The sequence below is a fragment of the Pelobates fuscus genome, chromosome 11, assembly GCF_036172605.1.
Source record: "Pelobates fuscus isolate aPelFus1 chromosome 11, aPelFus1.pri, whole genome shotgun sequence".
Classification (NCBI taxonomy): domain Eukaryota; kingdom Metazoa; phylum Chordata; class Amphibia; order Anura; family Pelobatidae; genus Pelobates; species Pelobates fuscus.
In genome coordinates this window covers 22237510-22257565 of record NC_086327.1, presented here as the reverse complement: position 1 = coordinate 22257565, position 20056 = coordinate 22237510, and the positions used below count along the sequence as shown (strand labels likewise).

The 20056-nt window shown below is 38.8% G+C and overlaps 2 protein-coding genes and 1 pseudogene across 2 annotated transcripts in view; all 3 read left to right on the top strand.

Annotated features, from left to right (window-relative positions):
• Window positions 1–5047, top strand: part of LOC134577857 (guanylate-binding protein 1-like) — a 55118-nt gene extending 50071 nt beyond the window's left edge. The window contains exons 8-11 of the mRNA XM_063436766.1: window positions 519–731; window positions 2849–2951; window positions 3152–3345; window positions 4502–5047. Of these exons, the coding sequence (XP_063292836.1) occupies window positions 519–731; window positions 2849–2951; window positions 3152–3345; window positions 4502–4627 (636 nt within the window). The 3' untranslated portion in view covers window positions 4628–5047. The remainder of the gene's footprint in view (window positions 1–518; window positions 732–2848; window positions 2952–3151; window positions 3346–4501) is intronic.
• The window catches only part of LOC134577283 (guanylate-binding protein 1-like), a 326911-nt gene that overhangs the window by 217509 nt on the left and 89346 nt on the right, over window positions 1–20056 (top strand). The gene's annotated exons all lie outside the window — the stretch shown is intronic.
• Window positions 13934–20056, top strand: part of LOC134577659 (guanylate-binding protein 1-like) — a 37668-nt pseudogene continuing 31545 nt past the window's right edge.

The following is a 20056-nucleotide window of genomic DNA, read 5'->3' as shown; positions in this document are numbered from 1 at the left end:
TTGTGATTAAACACTTTATTCACATTTGAAAAATCCAAGCGAGTGCTCCTGATTCTCACCTTTTTATATATATATATATATATATATATATATATATATATATATATATATATATATATATAATTTATATATTATTTATAATTATATTTATAAATATATATTGTATGTTGTAAATGTATATATATTTTTTTGTATCTGTTTTAGCAGGGTAAATTTAATATGTTGCAATCTTTATAAACAGCCAGAACATTGCCAATTTTCACTCACTACAAATTTATATGTAATAAAGAATATATTGTAAGATGTTGTTGTTTTGTTTCTTGTGTTTAATTCAATACTTTGAAGTTCAGTCTTACCATGTGAATATACTAGCTTAGTTCTAAAAATTGCACTTAAGTTCAGTCATGTTCATTCTAATTTAGCAGTATTGTATAATGTAATAATGCTAAAATAAATAAAGGATATATAAAATGAACAAATGGCTCTATTGATTTGTTATTTTTTAATTTTATTATTAGAGACAATTGGACGACATATTCAGTGAGTTTTCCAAATGTAATGAAAACAAATCAGCAACTCGATGCAAGGAAGTTCTTGAAATTCTCTGGGCACCTATGGAGACAAATATATCCAGAGGGATTTATATGAAACCAGGTGGCTACAGGCAGTTTTCGGAAGATAAAATGTGGCTGGTGAATGAGTATATTAAAATACCAGGCAAAGGAATGAAGGTATTAAACACTCTAATTAAACAAGAGTGAATGAAAGAAAAAAAGTTATAGGCATCTGAATTATACAACATCTAGTATAAAGGAACATTTCATAGAATAATATGTTGAAAAAGAAATGGTTTCTTGCGCAGCTAGAAGTAAAATTTACTAGACAAAAGAGAACAACTAACCAACCATAATATTCTTTATTATTTCTATGGCATACACTGAAAATCCATACAATTGTCAATGCAGTATATTTGTTTAGTTGCTCCTGATGTTTTGCATTTTTCTTTTTTCCTATAATTTATTATAAGTGCACTAGGAGATAGTGTTTGTGCAATAACTCCTATAGATTTTCCTTTCCGATCTCAATCTCTCAGATCTCAGTCAACTTAAAGGGACACTATAATCACCCAGACCACTTCAGCTCAATGAAGTGGTCTGGGTGCCAGGTCCCTCAGGTTTTAACCCTTCACATGTAAAATAGCAGTTACAGAGAAACTGCTATGTTTACATAGCAGGCAGGGCCGCCATCACGGGGTGACAACCATGATGGTTGACACGGGCCCGGCTGTCCTGGGGGCCCCGGACTGCACTGGCAGTCTCGGGCCCCACATTCCGTCTCTGAACACAAAGATAGCGAATATCGCTATCTATGTGTGCAGCTGCGGGCCCCCGGCTCCCTGTTACCGCAGAGGGGGCCCAGTACACTGCGTCTTCACATTCAGTTAATTACCTCTCACGAGAGTTTTTGGAGGAAATGAACTGAATGTGAAGACGCAGTGTGCTGGGCCCCCTCTGCGGTAACAGGGATCCGGGGGCTCGCAGCTGCACACATAGATAGCAATATTCGCTATCTATGTGTGCAGAGACAGAATGTGGGGTCCGAGACTGCCAATGCACATTAGTGTGTTAGTGACTGTCTGTATGTCAGTGAGTGTTTGAATGTCAGTGTGTGTGTGTGTGTGTCAGTGAATGAGTTTATGTATGTCAGTGAGTGTCTGTGTGTGTGTGTGTCTGTCAGTGAGTGTCTTCCTGTGTTTGTGTCTGCCTGTATGTGTGTATGTCAGTGAGTGTCTGTCTGTGTGTGTGTGTCTGTTAGTGAGTAAGTGTGTGTCTGTCAATGAGTGTGTGTACGTCTGTCAGTGAGTGTATGTACGTCTGTCAGTGAGTGTGTGTACGTCTGTCAGTGAGTGAGTGTATAATACAAAAAATAAGGTGCGCTATACGTTTAAAAATATAAATATGTACATAAGTAGTGCATCAATTTCTTAAAGTGCAAGTGCAATGTGCAACACGTGAAGGTACCTTCAAAAAGGAAAAAGCACACTTACAAGTGGCGAATGGAACATATACTATATGGCACTGTATGTCCCTCAGGGTAATATATAAAATAAACACAAAGAGAAATATCATAGGATATAGGATATAAGTGAGTGAGTGTATGTCTATCAGTGAGTGAGTGTATATCTGTCAGTAAGTGTGTGTGTGTGTCAGTGAGTGAGTGTCTCTGTGCCTGTCAGTGAGCGTGTGTGTCTGTCAGTGAGTGAGTGTCAAGAGGGGGCGGCAAAATGGATCTTTGCCTAGGGCAGCAGAAATCCTTGCATCAGCCCTGCTGCCACCCCCAGCGATGGCACTACCCGTAATGTCTTTGATATGACACACACATATTTCTAATATAAATAAAATATATAGGTGAAGCCCGGGCTTACTATTCAAACTAATTATTAAGGATACTTATTCAAAAAACAATGTGCTTTGAATATAGAACCACTTTGTATGTATAAGATACTGCACATGTGATTTAAAGGCATTTTACACTTTTTGTGAATTTTATATGGTAAATGCAATATATTTTATGCTCTTTATATTGACTTTAAATAGTAGGCGTCCACCCTTTTATTTCTATTGATTTCTGGTTAGGATTTTTGGTAAACTGTTAATTAAAGTGAGTATTTTATTCAAAATAGGGTAAGATCTTTATAATTGGGATTGTCTATGCTTTTATATTATCTAGTGCTTTTCACATACATATTCCTGTTTACTTTGCCATTCAGTAGAGCACACATACACATCATTTTGGAAACATTCATGCGTACTATGTTCTAACTATAATCTGATTCTGTGAATCCAAGGCTCTGGAAGTGCTCCAGGATTTTCTCAATAAGACTAAAGATGTTGAAGTCGGGATCATGCAAGCAGATCGGACCCTGACACAGAAAGAAAAGGAGCTTCAAGGTGTGTAATCGAGTAGAAATGCATATATGCAGGGCACTGCAGGGCAGCGTTTCTTAAAACAGCAGATCAAGCACTTTCCTAATAATGCTGAGTGTTTTTATGATTAATGTTGGAGATCTATCAGTAAAATAATTCAGGAATGTGCATGGTCTAAAAAAAAATATACTCCGTTTTAATTCTATAACAATCTTCTCCCACAGATAATAAAGCCAGGGAAGCGGCAGCACAGAGGGAGAAGGAAATTCTGGAAATGAAAAACAAACACACTGAGCAGCTTCTTTTAGCCGAGAGAAGAAATTACGAGCAGAACGAGAAGATGCTGTTGGAAAAGATGGAAGCAGATAAAAATCGACTTAGGGAAGAGAATAAATGGCTGATAGAACAGAAAATGAAAGTGAGATATACATTTCTTTAATTTGCTATATTAATATTTGTGCACTGTTTAGCAGATAGCTCCCTAATTTTGTATCCATAAATGGTAATCCCAGTTAGGGAGCTATCTGCTAAACTGCTGAAATACCAAATTAAGTAAAGCCTTTAACATTATTTTGGTCTGTTAGTTGCATAGTAGATACGTTTCTAAATTTGGTGACCTTATTTATGGCAAAACCACACAAGGATACCAAGTTAGAGAGCTATCTACTAAACTTATGATTCAGTTGCTTAGTAGATACGTCCCTATTTGCTATACTAATGAATACAAATGGCTCTGAAATCATTTGTTTCAATTCATTCCAAATTCATTTGCTTTTGGCTCATTTCAGTTTGTAAAGAAATTGAATATTCGAACGATTTTAAATTTCTGAATTTTTATTAATTTGGACCAAATTTGATTGGAACACAATGGGTTGCACGTCTATGATTTTATTACTTATATGTAAGTATTCTAGACCTGCTACCTGAAATATAATTTTACAATTATCAATACATTATTAAAGAGAAAAGGCAGTGTTTACATTGATGTCTAGTTGCACTCAGAGGGCCACTAGAGGTGCATCATAGTCCAGTGATGCATGGTGTGCAGCATTGAAGTTCGGCTGAAATTTCTCCATAGAGATGCATTGATTCAATGCATCTTTATAAGGGGATGCTGACTGTCCAGAACTGTGTTTTCCTGCACATGTTTCCTGCGCAATAGCCTTTCAATGCTTTCCTATGTAAAAGCATTGGATTGGCTAATATCATCAAGTTTGATTATCTCAGCCATGGAGTGCCAGCCACGGTGAGACCAGCATGGTGTGGGAATAAAGGTGATTAAAATCATCTTTTCAATGAATTCTAAGGGGACAGGGGGCTTAAATGGTTAGTTTAACTCTTTAGTGTCTGGAATCCATGTTTGTGTACCTGACGCTATGGTGTTCCTTTAACATAACCATATGCTGAAACACTTCCTGGCGTGTCCCCTAGTTACTATAGTATTATCTGTCCTTGATGAGCTTTTCCAATTTGAGGAGCTAAATTTGAATTTGATTATGTTTTTTTAAGCACATAAATGTGATTCTTATGTAAATGTTTAAACTCTAAATAATATTTGCATGTTTTTTTCATAGGAAATTGAAATTGTGAAGAATCAAGAGTTTCAGGGACAAATTTATAAGCTACAAAGAGATCTTGAACAGCTAAAAGCTAAAAAAGCAAAAGATGAAGAAGATAATGGGTGGTGTGTTATAGCTTAAAGGAATACACCATGTGAACAACACATCTCCCTATATGGCTTTGAAGTGGACACAATGTATTAAATCAAAAGAATAGTCAAATGTAAGGGAGTTGTTCCCAAACCAGTCCTCAAGACACCCTTACCAGTCCAGGGTTTAGGAATTACCCAGTTGTTTTTAAACCCATATTGTGTTCCTTTATTTCTTCCTTTGAGCAGGGCCTTCTTCACCTTTTGTGTCGGCCAACATTAATTTTGCCTGTCAATTACTTATAGTTAAAGGATCACTATAGTGTCAGGAACACAAACTTGTTTTCCTGACACTATAGCATCCTTAGGAACCCCCCACCCTCAGGGTCCCGCTCCCTTGGCGCTGACGGGGTTAAATCCTCTTCAGCCACTTACCTTTATCCAGCGCCGGGCTCCCCCGCTGATGTCCACTCCCGAGATGGAGCAGGATGTGCATGCACAGCATGAGCCGCGTGCACAATCAAACAGTTCATAGGAAAGCATTTTTCAATGCTTTCCTATGGACGTTCTGCGCGCTGGATGCAAATTTTGCATCCAGCATCGCAGAAGCGACTCTAGCGACTGTCAGGAAGCTGCTATGTTTACATCTGAAGGGTTAAAACCTGGGGGACCTGGCACCTAGACAACTTCATTGAGCTGAAGTGGTTTGAGTGACTATAGTGTCGCTTTAACTATCTTATTGTATAATTGTAGAGTGCTACAGGAGATGTTTGTGTTATATTTATAATAATACTCACACGCTGATGGATAGAGACACACCAAATTACTAACTATGGTCTTGATTTAATATTTTTGGATAAGATTGTCAAATTGTTTAAGATTTTTGTGTACACTTTAAAAAAAAAGTCTAAATATTTAAATATAAAAAATACCCAATATATTAAAAAAATCAAAACACCAAAATATAAAAAAAAATCTAAACATTGAATGCATTTTAAAACCATAACCAAAAAGAATAAATCATTTGAAAATCTTAAATAAAAAATATTAAAGGCCTACATCGCTAAAATGACTAACTAGTGGATTTGGCCATTTGAGCTATCCATATTACTGAAATTTAACCCCTTAAGGACCAAACTTCTGAAATAAAAGGGAATCATGACGTGTCAGACACGTCATGTGTCCTTAAGGGGTTAAATAGAGACAAACATCAAATCTCCATTGTATAACATACGTCTCAATTTAATTCTACTGCCCCGAAAACAGACAATAAGTATCAACTTTTTTTGGACACTTTTTTTTTTTGTTAGAATTGTGGCTGTAATTAATGCCACCTAAAATTCAAGCAGCCAAAACCAATACTTTTTAATAAACCTGCCGATAAAAACTTGAGAAAAGTGAGACTAGCCTGTCAGAGTGCTTACACTCCAACCAGATTGCTCCGACTCTGCTTGCAAAACATGAGAGAATCCTATAAAATCTTTTCCTACTTTGCAAGCGTATTCTTTAATGTATCTGTGTTTTGTTTTCTTCATCACTTTTTTTGTGATTTTTTTTAATCTTTAATAGTATCATCAGTAAATTATGGATTTTTATTTGTCCTTTTGTGGAGCTGGATAAAAGAAGACATCTAAAGGAAATTTTTTTTAGATGTATTGGGCCCAACTCTCTGTTATTATAAGGGTGATGGGGGTAGGCAGAACTTTTTAATTTAATTTATGGGATTAAGTTGTGTAGGGGTTTAGGGATCCTTATCAACCCTGAGGGGTCCCTATTCTTATTAACACCCCCACAAAGACGTGCATCCCCTTCTATATTTTTCAAATAGCTCCACCCATTGCAAATGAGTGGGGGTGTCTGTGAAGTATTAGTAGCCCCACTGCCACTAACTGATGGGGGCTTGAGAGGACACTAGGAAACCCCCTGCTTTTTTATTTTATAGAACAAATAGTAAAAAAATACATTTATCCACTTTTTTAAGTTGTCAAACCCAATTATTTCATTTATTAGGCATTAGGTGCTTGACAAATGGAAATAAATCACTTTATCTGATACTTGCAATGTGAAATATAGGTATATACTACCTCCCTTGTGGTGTGGATGGGGTAGTTTCTACTAAGCCAGCAGCTGCTATTGCTGCCCAGTCACTAATAAACTTAATGGGAGGCCTGGTACAGGTCTGTTCCATGACTCCTCCCATGTGCATCGGGTGGGGGCTTAAAATTCAAAAAATGGTTGCTCATTCTCTAATAAAATAAAGGAGTGGGTAACTATCACAGGTAATCCACATGTACCCACACGTGACCAGTGGCTTAAAGGGACACTCAAGGCATCCAGACCACTTCTGCCCATTGGAGTGGTCTGGGTGCCAACTCCCGGCCACCACCCTTAACCACTGCAATAATTACCTTGCATGGTTAAGTCCTCCTCTATTGGCTGTCTGTCAGACAGCCACTAGAGGGACTTCTGGGTTCTTAAAACCCAAAAAGTGTATTAAACGGTGTTGGATGTCTGCACACTATGCATTTGATAATGCTTTCCTATGGGGAGATCTAATGCGCATGCGGCTATTGCCCCCCACCGGCTGACATCGATGGGGGAGGAGCATGGGCCCAGCACACTGAACGTGACTTGATAATCATTCACACCATATACTATCAATCATTATTATTTATGATAAACAGACGTTTTTCTACCAATAAAGAGAATGCCTTTTTCTTTGCTTTACACAAGGGATAGAGTGACCACTATACACTATAAAATGATACATTTAGTAAAGAGAAAACGAATGTCAGAAATACAATATATCAGTGATAAACAGGAGAATATAACTTTATGAACAGGATTCTCTTATCGGAGATAATTATCTTACTCTCCTTAACAAATAGCAGTTCCTATTGAAGTTTACAAACCCCCAATATTCAACAAATATGTGTTTGTGAGATGTGAAACATATAAAATATAAAATATGTGTTTGTGAGATGTGAAAAAGAAAACTAAATGTAGCAATCCACACCTCTTTATTCTGCCATCTTAGCTCCCTGTTAATCATTGATATAAGCTTTATATTACCCACCTGACAGTTAAAGGACCACTATAGTGCCAGGAAGGCATACTCGTTTTCCTGGCACTATAGTGCCCTGAGGGTGCCCACACCCTCAGGGACCCCCTCCCGCCGGGCTGGATGGAGAGTAAAGGGTTAAAACTTACCTTTCTCCAGCGCCGGGCGGGGAGCTCTCCGCCTCCTATCCTCCCTTTCGGCTGAATGTGCATGCGCGGCAAGAGCTGCGCGCGCATTCAGCCGGTCTCATAGGAAAGCATTTACAATGCTGTCCTATGGACGCTTGCGTGCTCTCACTGTGATTTTCACAGTGAGAATCACGCAAGCGCCTCTAGCGGCTGTCAATGAGACAGCCACTCAAGGATTTGGAGGCTGGATTAACCCATTTATAAACATAGCAGTTTCTCTGAAACTGCTATGTTTATAAAAAAAAAAAGGGTTAATCCTAGAGGGACCTGGCACCCAGACCACTTCATTAAGCTGAAGTGGTCTGGGTGCCTAGAGTGGTCCTTTAATATAGAGCTGATATATATATAGATAATATTGTGATAGACTGAGTGGTTCATATACCAACACCAGTCAATAGGTGGAGCGTTTTTCCCACTATAATCTATTTCAAGCGCCTGAATACACAATATTTATTTTCTTGTCATATAGATAATATTAGACTTTCTCACCCCTTCTTGGGTTCTCTACCAGAGCCCTGGGAGTCGGGTTCAGAGCAGTATCTTAGCTGTTCCTAGAACTGCACTACCTTGAAGGTGATCTCAAATGTCACACCTAGATGCTAAAGCCATTACCCCAACATATATATATATATATATATATTAGGGGAATGGCTTATATATATATATATATAAAGAGAATGAAATGTCTTTTGAAAAAAGGTTAGCACAAGTTCTTGGTGATTTTTAATGTTTAGTTGAATGGTGTAAATTCCAGAGAAGTAGCAATTCCTAAATAATTATAAGGGTGTGAAGTGGTTAAAGAGCTAAAAAGGTAAAAGGAAGGAAATGCTTAAAGCAAGGAAGTGACCCTATATAGGTGAAGAGATGCAGATGCGGTGAAAAAGAAAGGAAATTAAACAAAATATCCTAGATACATGGCTGGGAGGAACATAGGAAGGAAAGCATTTCCTATTGAACATTTTAACTCCTAGAGAGACACTACGGTCTCAATTTACTATTTTTAGATAGGCTTTCCAGGTGATTTAATATTTTTGGAACCTTTTCAATGATTTTTTTTAAAAAATATTAAAATAAAAAAAATATCATATATAAAATTATTAAAATATTAAAATAGTTTTTAAAACATAAAATCATTTGGAAAGTGTATCCATAATATTAAATCATTTGGAAAATGTATCCAACAATGTTAAATTGAGGTCTATGTCTTAAAATATTAGCAATGTACAGGAAAAGTAATAATATATATGAGCAATTTAAAAAACAAGGGCGGAGTGCAACTTCAGCCTTTAGGGCATCGTCGTACCTTGCTGTGTTGAAAACTTCCAGTGTGGGTAGAGAGGTATAGGGAGCAGCTGCAGAGAAAATTAAAAGGACTATGCAATCATAGTTATATACATTTACACAGTTTTATTTTTTTCATCTGTTTATCCTTTACAGAATTGTTGGGGGATACAGGAACAAAATAAATAAATATAACGTTTTAGATATTTTATGCTTTCACTTATTTTGCAATATTTTAAACAAGGTCAAAATTATTAACCCATAAAATGAAAAATATTTTTATGATATTGGAACTAGACTTGGGCATTTCTCTTCGGACATGATGAGGTATGGGTTACTGCAGTACCCAATACATACATACAAAAAAAAAAAACAAGTTCCTATTGTGCTGCATGCACCTCCCTCTGCTGCTCCAAGCAGGACACATCAATACGCAGAAGTAAGAGAAAAATGAGGGCAGAGCTACCAATGGCAAGCGTGCACACCAAGTGCTACAATAAACTTTGTTTGAAGGACAACAGATATATATTGGCTGTTTTTATGGATTTATTTAGTTAAAATAAATACTACACTATTAGCTCTTCTTCTTTGTCTTCTTTTCTCGTTATAGGATTTATTGCATATATATATATATATATATATACAATAACAAGAAGAACATGTAGTGTACTCCTTTATCCACTAAACAGCAACTTCGGTGCTGATAGATTTTAATTTTTTTTTAAAAACACCTAATCTAGGCAAAAAATAATGGGGGTTTAGTTATATTATATGATTATACATTGCATAAGCCTGCGACCGCATCAATGTACCCTATCTTTAGCAGGTCCTATATATACATATACACTTGCCAAAATGATAAACGCAACACTTTTGTTTTTGCCCCCATTTTTCATGAGCTGAACTCAAAGATCTAAGACTTTTTCTATGGACACAAAATGCCTTTTCCCTCAAATATTGTTCACAAATCTGTCTAAATCTGTGTTGGTGAGCACTTCTTCTTTGCCGAGATCATCCATCCACCTCACAGGTGTGGCATATCAAGATACCGATTAGACAGCATGATTATAAAAAAAAAAGTGTGCCTTAGCCTGGCCACAATAAAAGGCCACTCTAAATGTGCAAGAATATTTGGATCAGAAATTCTAAAGCTTTTTAAGGTAACATTTGTGTCACATTATTTTTGCACTAACTTGTGTGTTTATACTGTGCACTTTGTTATTTGAGCCAAGGACAATTTCCTTTGCTTTTCCTTATGTGGGATTGCCATAAGGATACCAAAGGTGAGCTATCTAATAAAGAGTTCCCTAATTTGGTACCCTTAAATATGGCATTACAACAAGAGTACCAATTTAAGGAGTTATCTACAAAATGACCGCAAGATGCAGTCTTGGTCCGCAGGATGGAACGGAGTTTCATTTGTTCGAATGAAGTTCCAAAATAAAAAAAAAGTCAGAGTTTTGTTCATGGATAAACAGACAAAATTCAACTCGGACTAAAAAATTTGGCTGAAAAGAATATATTGGTGTCTTCCAAGTCTAATTGGTACATGCGAGAATTTTTATTTTTTTATTTTGAAAAAATTTCAAATAACCAGCGTATGCATAACAATAAGGAATCCGTTGACCTTTCTGGGGATACTGATTTTAACAAATACCAAAAGTTTGGGACAAAGTCAAAAATTGCCATTTCAGAGAAACGTCAGTCTTTATACTTGTATACAAGCAGACCTCTAATGGCTATCAGGCTGCTAGCCACTAGAGGAACTTCCTCAACAAGATGTTAAAAACCCAAAGATATTCACATTCATGAATACATTTAGCATCATCACGCTGCTCTTGAAGACACAGAAAGCTGTTGCGTTGGATCCAGTGTTTCTTTGTGAGAAGGATTTGATTGGCAGAGTGCGGCTATCAACGGGGCAGACAAATCATATGTCCCCAAGTCATCTCCGTGAGAAATTTTTTATTGGATAAAAGTCATCAGTCATAATGACTTCACTGGAGGGAGGGTGGCTGCTCTGAGGAGACTGACAAGTACTGGATAACAGGTGCGTTTTAGAGAGATGTTTAATTTTTATTTTAATAATGGGCGGACAAAATCCAAACACTTACACTCTAATGTTACAAATAAATATGTTTATTTTTAAAGAAGCACCATAGGGTCAGGAACACAAACATGTATTCCTGACCCTATAGGGTTAAAACCACCATCTAGCCACCCTGGTCCCCCAATGCCTCCCTAAAGAATGTAAAATCTTACTTGTATTCAAGTATGGAGCTGCTAGCACTGGCTCTGTTTCCTTTAGACCTGCCCACTGCCTGCTGACATCAGCAGAAGTGGTTGCCTGATCCAATCCCCAGGACTGGCTGAGACTGACAAAGAGGCACATCAGGGGCAGAGCCAGCATGATTCAAACACAGCCCTGGCCAATCTCCTCATAGAGGTGAATTGAATCAATGAATCTCTATGAGGAAAGTTCAGTGTCTGCATGCAGAGGGAGGAGATACTGAATGTTTGGATGCATTTTAGGCAGCCATGACCCAGGAAGGATCTCTAACAGCCATCTGAGGAGTGGCCAGTGAAGTTATCACTAGGCTGTAATGTAAACATTGCATTTTCTTTGAAAAGACAGTGTTTACAGCACAAAGCCTGAAGATAATGATTCAACTCACCAGAACAAATTCAATAAGCTGTAGTTGTTCTGGTGACTATAGTGTCCCTTTAACATTAGAGTGTCCCTTTAATGCTCACAGTGGATATTTCACTTAGGCTAGATCAGGCCTGTTGGGGTTTTGCTGACAGAAATAAACAGACAATAAGTCATGTTTTATGACATTAATTTTATACTATAGAAAAAAGTAAAAATGCACACTTTAAAATACTTAAAACAGGAACACAGCAGGTCTCCCCTACATGGTACATTGTTAATTTCATATTGCCATGATTTCTTTTACATTCTTTCATTCCAGTCTCAAAGCACCCATTTAACTCCTAAAAAAAAACATTGTATTTTTATGATTTATCTGCACTCAATTTAATACGGATTGATTTTCCTTTTCAAATAATCTTTTCAATAAACACAAATTTTGAAAGAAGGTTTAATAAAAATATTTTCATGTAAATAAAAAAAAATGCAAAGGAAATAGTATTTCCAAGAACAAATGCAAAGATTCAGAATTTTGTTTTGCCCAAAACTAACCATCCCAGAGAGGCTGCAATGTAGACAATATAAAACATTATCTGCAGCTTTCCATGAATGATAAGAGATTGAGCTCAGGTCTAATATGGATTTTATATCCTGGAGTATTTCAGATCATATTGAAGTGCAGCTGCCTACCCCCTGTGTTCACTATTTAGGGTTAATTAAAGGAACACTATAGTCACCTAAATTACTTAAGCTAAATAACTCAGTTTTAGTGTATAGGTCATTCCCCTGCAATTTCACTGCTCAATTCACTGTCATTCAGGAGTTAAATCACTTTGTTTCTGTTTGTGTAGCCATAGCCACACCTCCCCTGGCTATGATTGACAGAGCCTGCATGAAAAAAAAAACTGGTTTCCCTTTCAAACAGATGTAATTTACCTTAAATAATTGTATCTCAATCTCTAAATTGAACTTTAATCACATACAGGAGGCTCTTGCAGGGTCTAGCAAGCTATTAACATAGCAGGGGATAAGGAAATCTTAATTAACCAGAACTTGCAATAAAGAAAGCCTAAATAGGGCTCTCTTTACAGGAAGTGTTTATGGAAGGCTGTGCAAGTCACATGCAGGGAGGTGTGACTAGGGTTCATAAACAAAGGGATTTAACTCCTAAATTGCAGAGGATTGAGCAGTGAGGCTGCAGGGGCATGTTCTATACACCAAAACTGCTTCATTAAGCTAAAGTTGTTCAGGTGACTATAGTGTCCCTTTAATTTAAACAAAACAGGAGAGACTGAAATGAGCACATGATTCCATTAATAACAAGGCTAGGGAAACAGGATGTTGTTAATGACTGCATTTTTTTAGGAATGATGGGGCAGGCATTTCCACTAGTGTGCCTATATGGGGCGGGGGAGGGAAGGTGGGTAAGGGGAAGGAAACTTTAAACAGTTGTGTGATAAAGATAAAGTGAAGTCTGAGTATTCTAACGTTCTGAGATTAGCATAACAGAGAGCGTACTGTATATCGACTGTAACAGACGTAACTCTGAAAGATTTTCCAGAACTGTTTAGAGATACAATAGCTTTGCAAAAAATACAACGAACAAGCCTTCCCAGCCAGGTTTTCCTTGCAGGCTCCACACTTATATTGCTCCCTTTGCAAATATTTTAAATGTTAGCGAAATCAAAGATCCCTCACCCGTAAGAAGAGACTTGAGGATATTGAGCATGGCAGCCTTGGGTTTGTGTGCCATGACTAACCTAAAAAGGGCGCGAGTCAGGTTAATCTCACGGCTGCTTTTTAAGAATGAATGAGGGTTTCTGTGTCATAATGGGCTAGATAAACAAACTAATTGGGGGCTTATTCACCAGCAATGATAGGTTCTGGGTCTCCTGTTTTTGTAAGCAACAGCTTTAATTTACAGATGTATTTATTTTTGAAAATGTTATGATTTTATAAAGGATATTATAATCAAATGAAGCAGATGTGTCAGATTCCACTGGTTGGCGTGTAGTGGTTATGGTGTTATGACTGCTTCTTTAATTATACCTTGACATAATCATACAGAAAAGAAATGTGTAGTTGATATATGTATTTAGCTCATCATTGCTTTGCATCTCTGGTCATTGTTTAAGAGTCAAATAATTCATTTTCACTTTCATTTTTAATCAGCAAAAATGTGAATATACAGATCGGTTGGAAACAAGTAGAGACAAATCTTGTCTGAGAGCAACAGAAACAGACGTATCTTCTAACGGTAAGAGCTCCAACGGAAACATTTTTAGGAATGTTTTAGAATATTACTGAATAGGGCATCGCATAAAGTAAATGCTTCTGATAAGATGTTATACCTCCTGCTGTTCTTTCCAGGAAATGTCTAACTCTGAAACTGCTATTGCTTTTCGTAATTTCTGCTAATAAACGCTCTTTTGCTCAATATAATTGCTTGCACCATCATGTACTATTTTTCAGTGAATTTACTTCATTAAACGGTTACTACAACTACCTTGATCACTTAAGTGTTTTGCATTTTTCATAATGCAAGGAGGCTGTTTGGGCAGCATTTCAGATATTTAGGCTAGGTGGCAGGAGTGTGATTAAACTCTTGCAGAATATTCAAACTAGGAAAAAATTTGTCCTGGGCATTTTTTATCACATTATCCCAGTGATACGGGGGGAGGGGGGCAGAGGGGGTGTTGTTTCATCACCAATGACAAGCATGCCCCAAAAAAGTGGACATGTTAGTTCAATGTACTTCCCGGGCACTAAAGAGTTCTTGCATGAGAAAAAAAGCCCTGTATTTATTTTGCGCAGCGCAAGTGATTTTACTGACATGGTTGCGCTGCTTTTACTTGTGACTTGTCTCTGGTGCCTTCAAAAGTGGGATACCAGAGGTCAAAGGGGCCACGGGATGCAGTGAATGTGTGCACATGGGCTTTAGTGTATAAGTGTGTATAGGGGCTATAGAGAGTGTGTGTTTAAGGAATGCACTGTGTGTTTGCATACAGGGGATCTAGTGTGTGCATATCTAATGGGTGTATTAGGGATACAGTGCCTATAGGGGATCTAGTGTGTGAGAGGTGCAGTGAGTGTGAGGAGCGCTGTGTGTGAGAGGTGCAGTGAGTGTGAGGGGCGCTGTGGGCGAGGGGTGCTTTGGGCGAGGGAGGTTGTGGGCGAGGGGCGCTGTGTGTGAGGGGTGCTGTGGGCGAGGGAGGCTGTGGGCAAGGGGCGCTGTGTGTGAGAGGTGCAGTGAGTGTGAGGGGCGCTGTGTGTGAGGGGCACAGTAGGTGAGGGGCGCTGTGTGTGAGAGATGCTGTGGGAGAGGGAGGCTGTGGGCGCTGTGTGTGAGGGGTGCTGTGGGCGAGGGAGGCTGTGGGTGAGGGACGACGTGTGTAAGGGGCGCTGTGTGTGAGTAGTGCTCTGTGTGAGGGGCGCTGTGGATGAGGGAGGCTGTGGGCGAGGGATGCTGTGTGTGAGGGGGGCTGTGGGTGATGGGTGCTGTGCGTGAGGGGCGCTGTGGGCGAGGAAGGCTGTGGGCGAGGGGCGCTGTGTGTGAGGGGCGCTGTGGGTGAGTGGTGCTGTGTGTGAGTGGTGCAGGGTGTGATGGATGCAGAGTGCATGAGAGGTGCAGTGTGAGGTGTTAGGAAGCTGCTGGAGAAACTGAAAGGTGAATATTTCTGTTGGGAAATGGACAAGCCATCAAACCTAGTCAGTTTATGATTTTGTTAAGTCAGTGGTCAGAAGAGTGAGGATCTTGTTTTGTACGTGCTGTATCTTGTTGAATTTTAGAGCAACAATAAAAATACCAAGCCATTTTATTTTATCCAGCATGTGAAGTGTCTCTGGAGCTTGAAAAGACAGTGTGTATAAAACCCTGATCCCAGCACAAAGTACCAAGGGAAGAATAACTTGTTGCTTTACACACATTATTTCCCCTTTCCCTTCTTACCTGGTTGCGTTAGTGGTCCGGTGGTGGTGAGTGATTGTAGCCTTCAGCTCCCCATGTGGCTGGCTGAGATCACTCCTCTCACTAGATCCAGTACCGCGCTGTGTTGGAGTGTTGCTGTGATAACGCATGGCAATGCTCAGATCTACCGGCTCATGGGAGGAACATTCAGCTTCATCTCCCCTCACTTTAGTTGGCTGTGATCTCCTCACCGGCCCGTGAAGGTACACGCAAGGTTGACTGATAGCGTTGGCTCTGCATTTGCCCAGCTTGCCTGATCTGGCAATTTGTCCGGCTTGCCCGATGGCCAGTCCGAACCTGAGTATATTTATAAAGCCTTGAAGAAGAGTTCCAGACTAACTAATGTCAATTGTGTGCAGTGCCGTCCTAATGCATTGTGTTGCCTAAGTCCAACAATGAAATGCTGCCTCCCCCCCAACAAAATCCATGCCCACTAAAACATGCCCAGATCCATTATGCTATGCAGTGTATGTAGTCAATGCAGTCTCTGTGTTTGTGTAGTGTAGTGAATATATTGTGTGTATAGTGGATGTAGAGTGCATGTTTGTATAGTGGATGCAGTGTATGTGTGTAGTAGATGCATTGTCTTTGTTTGTGTAGTGCATGCAGAGTGTACGTAGTGCATGCAGTATGTGTTGAATATGTTTAATGTGAGAGATGAGCAGTGTTCCTTTTAATTTATAATTCTATTTATTCCCCTCTTCCTAATGCTTCCTGTGGGCAGGAAGGGGGGACACATGATTCCCTGGTGGAGCTGGAAGATAATAAAGAGGGGGCCCAGAAGTCTTATCTTCCCCTCCAGCAGCAGGTACTCTCCTCTGTCGCATGTGCGAGAGGAGAGGACAGTACCTGCTGCTGCTTGCTGTGCTATCCCTGAGTCATGTCAGCAGAGTGGAGCATTGGAACCTTAGAAACCCATGTCACGAATTGTCATTGTGGGATCTCTATCATGGAAATTCTTAACTGACAGATATCTGAATCTAACATTCACCGATCTTCGATTTTGTAGGCTTGTCATGGCGGAAGGAATTAAAATGTCAGATCCAGTGTGTCTGATAAACAATCAGGATGAAGACACTCTTGAAATTAATGGGGAAGCCCTGCAGATCTTGAATGAAATCACTCAGCCTGTTGTTGTTGTAGTGATTGTAGGAAAATATAGAACCGGGAAATCGTACTTGATGAATAAATTATCAGGAAAAAATGGTAAGTATGTACTAAATATAAAATCAATCAAGAACGACGCCTGGTTGCACAAGAATATACCATGTAGTTTTATAATGGAAAAAGTTAGAAAAGTGTAATGGATATTGTAATGTCAAAGCATAAAACATACCATGACATACCATACAACTTATTTTGATTCCTCGTGCACCCCACCACAGTTTTGAAGCCAATCATCAAGTTACAGCAAATTCTCAAATTGTTCTATAAACTTCCCATTGTTAAGGAAGGTTTTATGGTGAAAGCCATGGTAGATAGCAGAATGAATGCAAAGAAAGGGAATTGCAAATACATGGGCTAGGAGAATGTAATAGATATTTGCATGATATTTATGCTAAACAATAAAAAAAACAAGTACATAATCAGTATACAGACAAAGCAGAGGGTAGCATAGAGTGCAAACGTGGAAATAATGGGTAGGCACACAGTTAATTAAATCTCCTAGACATTGTTAAAAGAGAACTCAACGCACATCAAGCTTCACGTGTCTGTAGTCTGTCACATTTGTGATAGTTTATAAAAGTGACGATTTCAATAAAAATCAGCAATTTCTTAACTGTGAGCAGAAGCTCCTCACTGGCTTTCAATCAGTGGCGATAAAGGAACCAACAGTCTGCTGTACTAATTAGTGCATGTCTTCCTTTTCAAAGAGCTGTATACCAGTTCACTGAGAAGCATAGGAAAGCAGTGGTTGCGGGGTGAAAAGGGAAAGGTTTGCGTAGGCTGCAGACAATAGATCTGCAGCTTTTGCACGCTATTTTAATTACACTCCCGAAGAAAAAAAGATAAGAAATAATTACAGGCATATTTTCATGGGGGTATATTTACTAAAAAGAGTTTTAATATTTTTGGGGGGAAGTAAAGAGGACTGTACATTTAAATGCATCACATCTCAGTATTTCCAACGTTATGGCTGTCTATTGGTGTTGTTGTTTGCTGTTTTACAAAACCTTGCCATTCGTACTGATTGGAAATTGAGGTTTCATAACTATTAAATAAGGAATTATTTTGTAGTAAGTAAGTTGTTTTTATTAAAATAGTAAGTAAGTCATTTGAATGAGAGTGTCTTCTCAAGTTCTTATACTTGTACATCAAATGTTGGCGGAGTAGACATATACAGGGCTATTCTGTAAAAGTTGTGGCCTTAAATTTAAAATTCACGTTGACTTCTCACTTTACTGAATAACCCTATTAGTTTTTGACTTATAAGTAAAATAATATTTTTTTATTGAATGGGAGAGAAAATAACTCTTGTGACTAAAACTTCCTTACGACGAGGAGACTTTTGCGTGGGGATATTGTCTCTCACCAAATGACTGATGGTCTTTATCTATAACACACCATTTCATGTTATTCTCAATCTAGGATTTGCTCTTGGATCTAATGTCCAGTCCAAGACTAAAGGGATCTGGATGTGGTGTGTTCCTCATCCTAATAAGCCCAATCACACCTTGGTGCTGTTGGACACAGAGGGCTTAGGAGATGTAGAAAAGGTAGGAACAACACTAATATTTGTTATTCACGCTGCAGACAGTAATTCAGTATAAGACTTTTACAATAAGTAATGCATAAACACATAGGCACTGCTAGGAGGAGGCTTTGGGGGCTGAAGCTCTGGATGTGGTACTAATCCTCTGTTTGTACTCCCAACTCTAATGCTCGCCTTCAAGACTTCTCTATGGCTGCACCATTCCTGTGTACTCCCTTCCCTTTTCCGTTAAATACTCACCTCCACTCCTTCAAAAAATCATTAAAAACTCACTTGTTCACAAAAGCATATCAATAATGCGTAATGGCTCAAAAAAAGTCACAGTCTTCATTGAATACTTTTCTACCAATATACTTCTCTAATACTTCCCTTACCTTTTGTGTCACTATACCCCACTCCCTCTAGCATGTAAGCTCACTGAGCAGGGTCCTCAACCTCTCTGACTCTGTACATCAAACTTGTCTGGTTACAATTACATGTGTTAGTCCACCCATTGTAAAGCGCTACAGAATTTGTTGGCACTACATACATTACTCAAAGCAGCTGCCTGATATAAAATCAAAGATAAGAAGTATAGTGTTTGGGATGTCTCCTAAGGGAAGTCTACTAAGGGGTGGAGGTAACCCCCAGGTAACTGTTGGGAGTTGGGTCTGAGGAACAGAACTTTGCTATACACATCCTTAATATTGGGTAATGTGGTGGAATCACATTGAATACCTGGATTTGCAGCATGTGCTTGTTTCCAATTATGCTATCATTAAGATCCTGAAGAGCATCAACAACATGCTGTATAGGGGTCGAGAGGAGAGGACATAACATAGAAATGCATTAATATGTCATGACATACCCATTTATCTGTAAGTGTAGGGATTGTTAAATATTGCTTTGGGCTGAAGCCCCTGCTTTTTCTGGAACCTACCAATGCCCCTGCATAAACACATATGGCATTTGTTTTCTATACATTCACATTAATGGCGCTGTGGATGTGAGAGCAGGGCCGGATTAAGAGCACACTGGGCCTGGTGCTGACAATTATGATGGGCCTAATTACGGAATCTTATTGACCAAAAACACTAAAACAGTCATACCTCCCAAAAAGGGGGCATGTTGGTCCAAAGAATTTGAAGGACAGCCTGGCATGAATGCATGTCAGGCTGCCTGCCAATCCTGCAGGCTGTCCAACTAAGGGCATACTATGCAGGCAGCACCCTGAGCTTGACATAAATGCGTCTAATGATGCGCTCACTCCATGCTTTCTAAGGACTGTCCCCTTGCACTCACATGTCCACTTGTCTCCTTACCTTCTTACTAGCATGCAGATGTTCCTGGTATATAGTCTGAGACATGGAAAAGGTGTATGTAGTGAGTGTAGAAGAAAGGGGACATGCCACAGTGTTAGAGAGACCAGTGTCTGCATTACGTAAACTACTTGTATTGTCAGTCCAAGTTTTTTGTTCCCATACAACCCTCTTAAGCTTCCAAACTTAAAGGGACACTATAGTCACCATAACAACTACAGCTTATTGTATTTGTTCTGGTAAGTATAATCATTCCATTCAGGCCTTTTGCAGTAAACACTGTCTTTTCAGAGAAAATAACTCCACTGGCCACTCCTTAGATG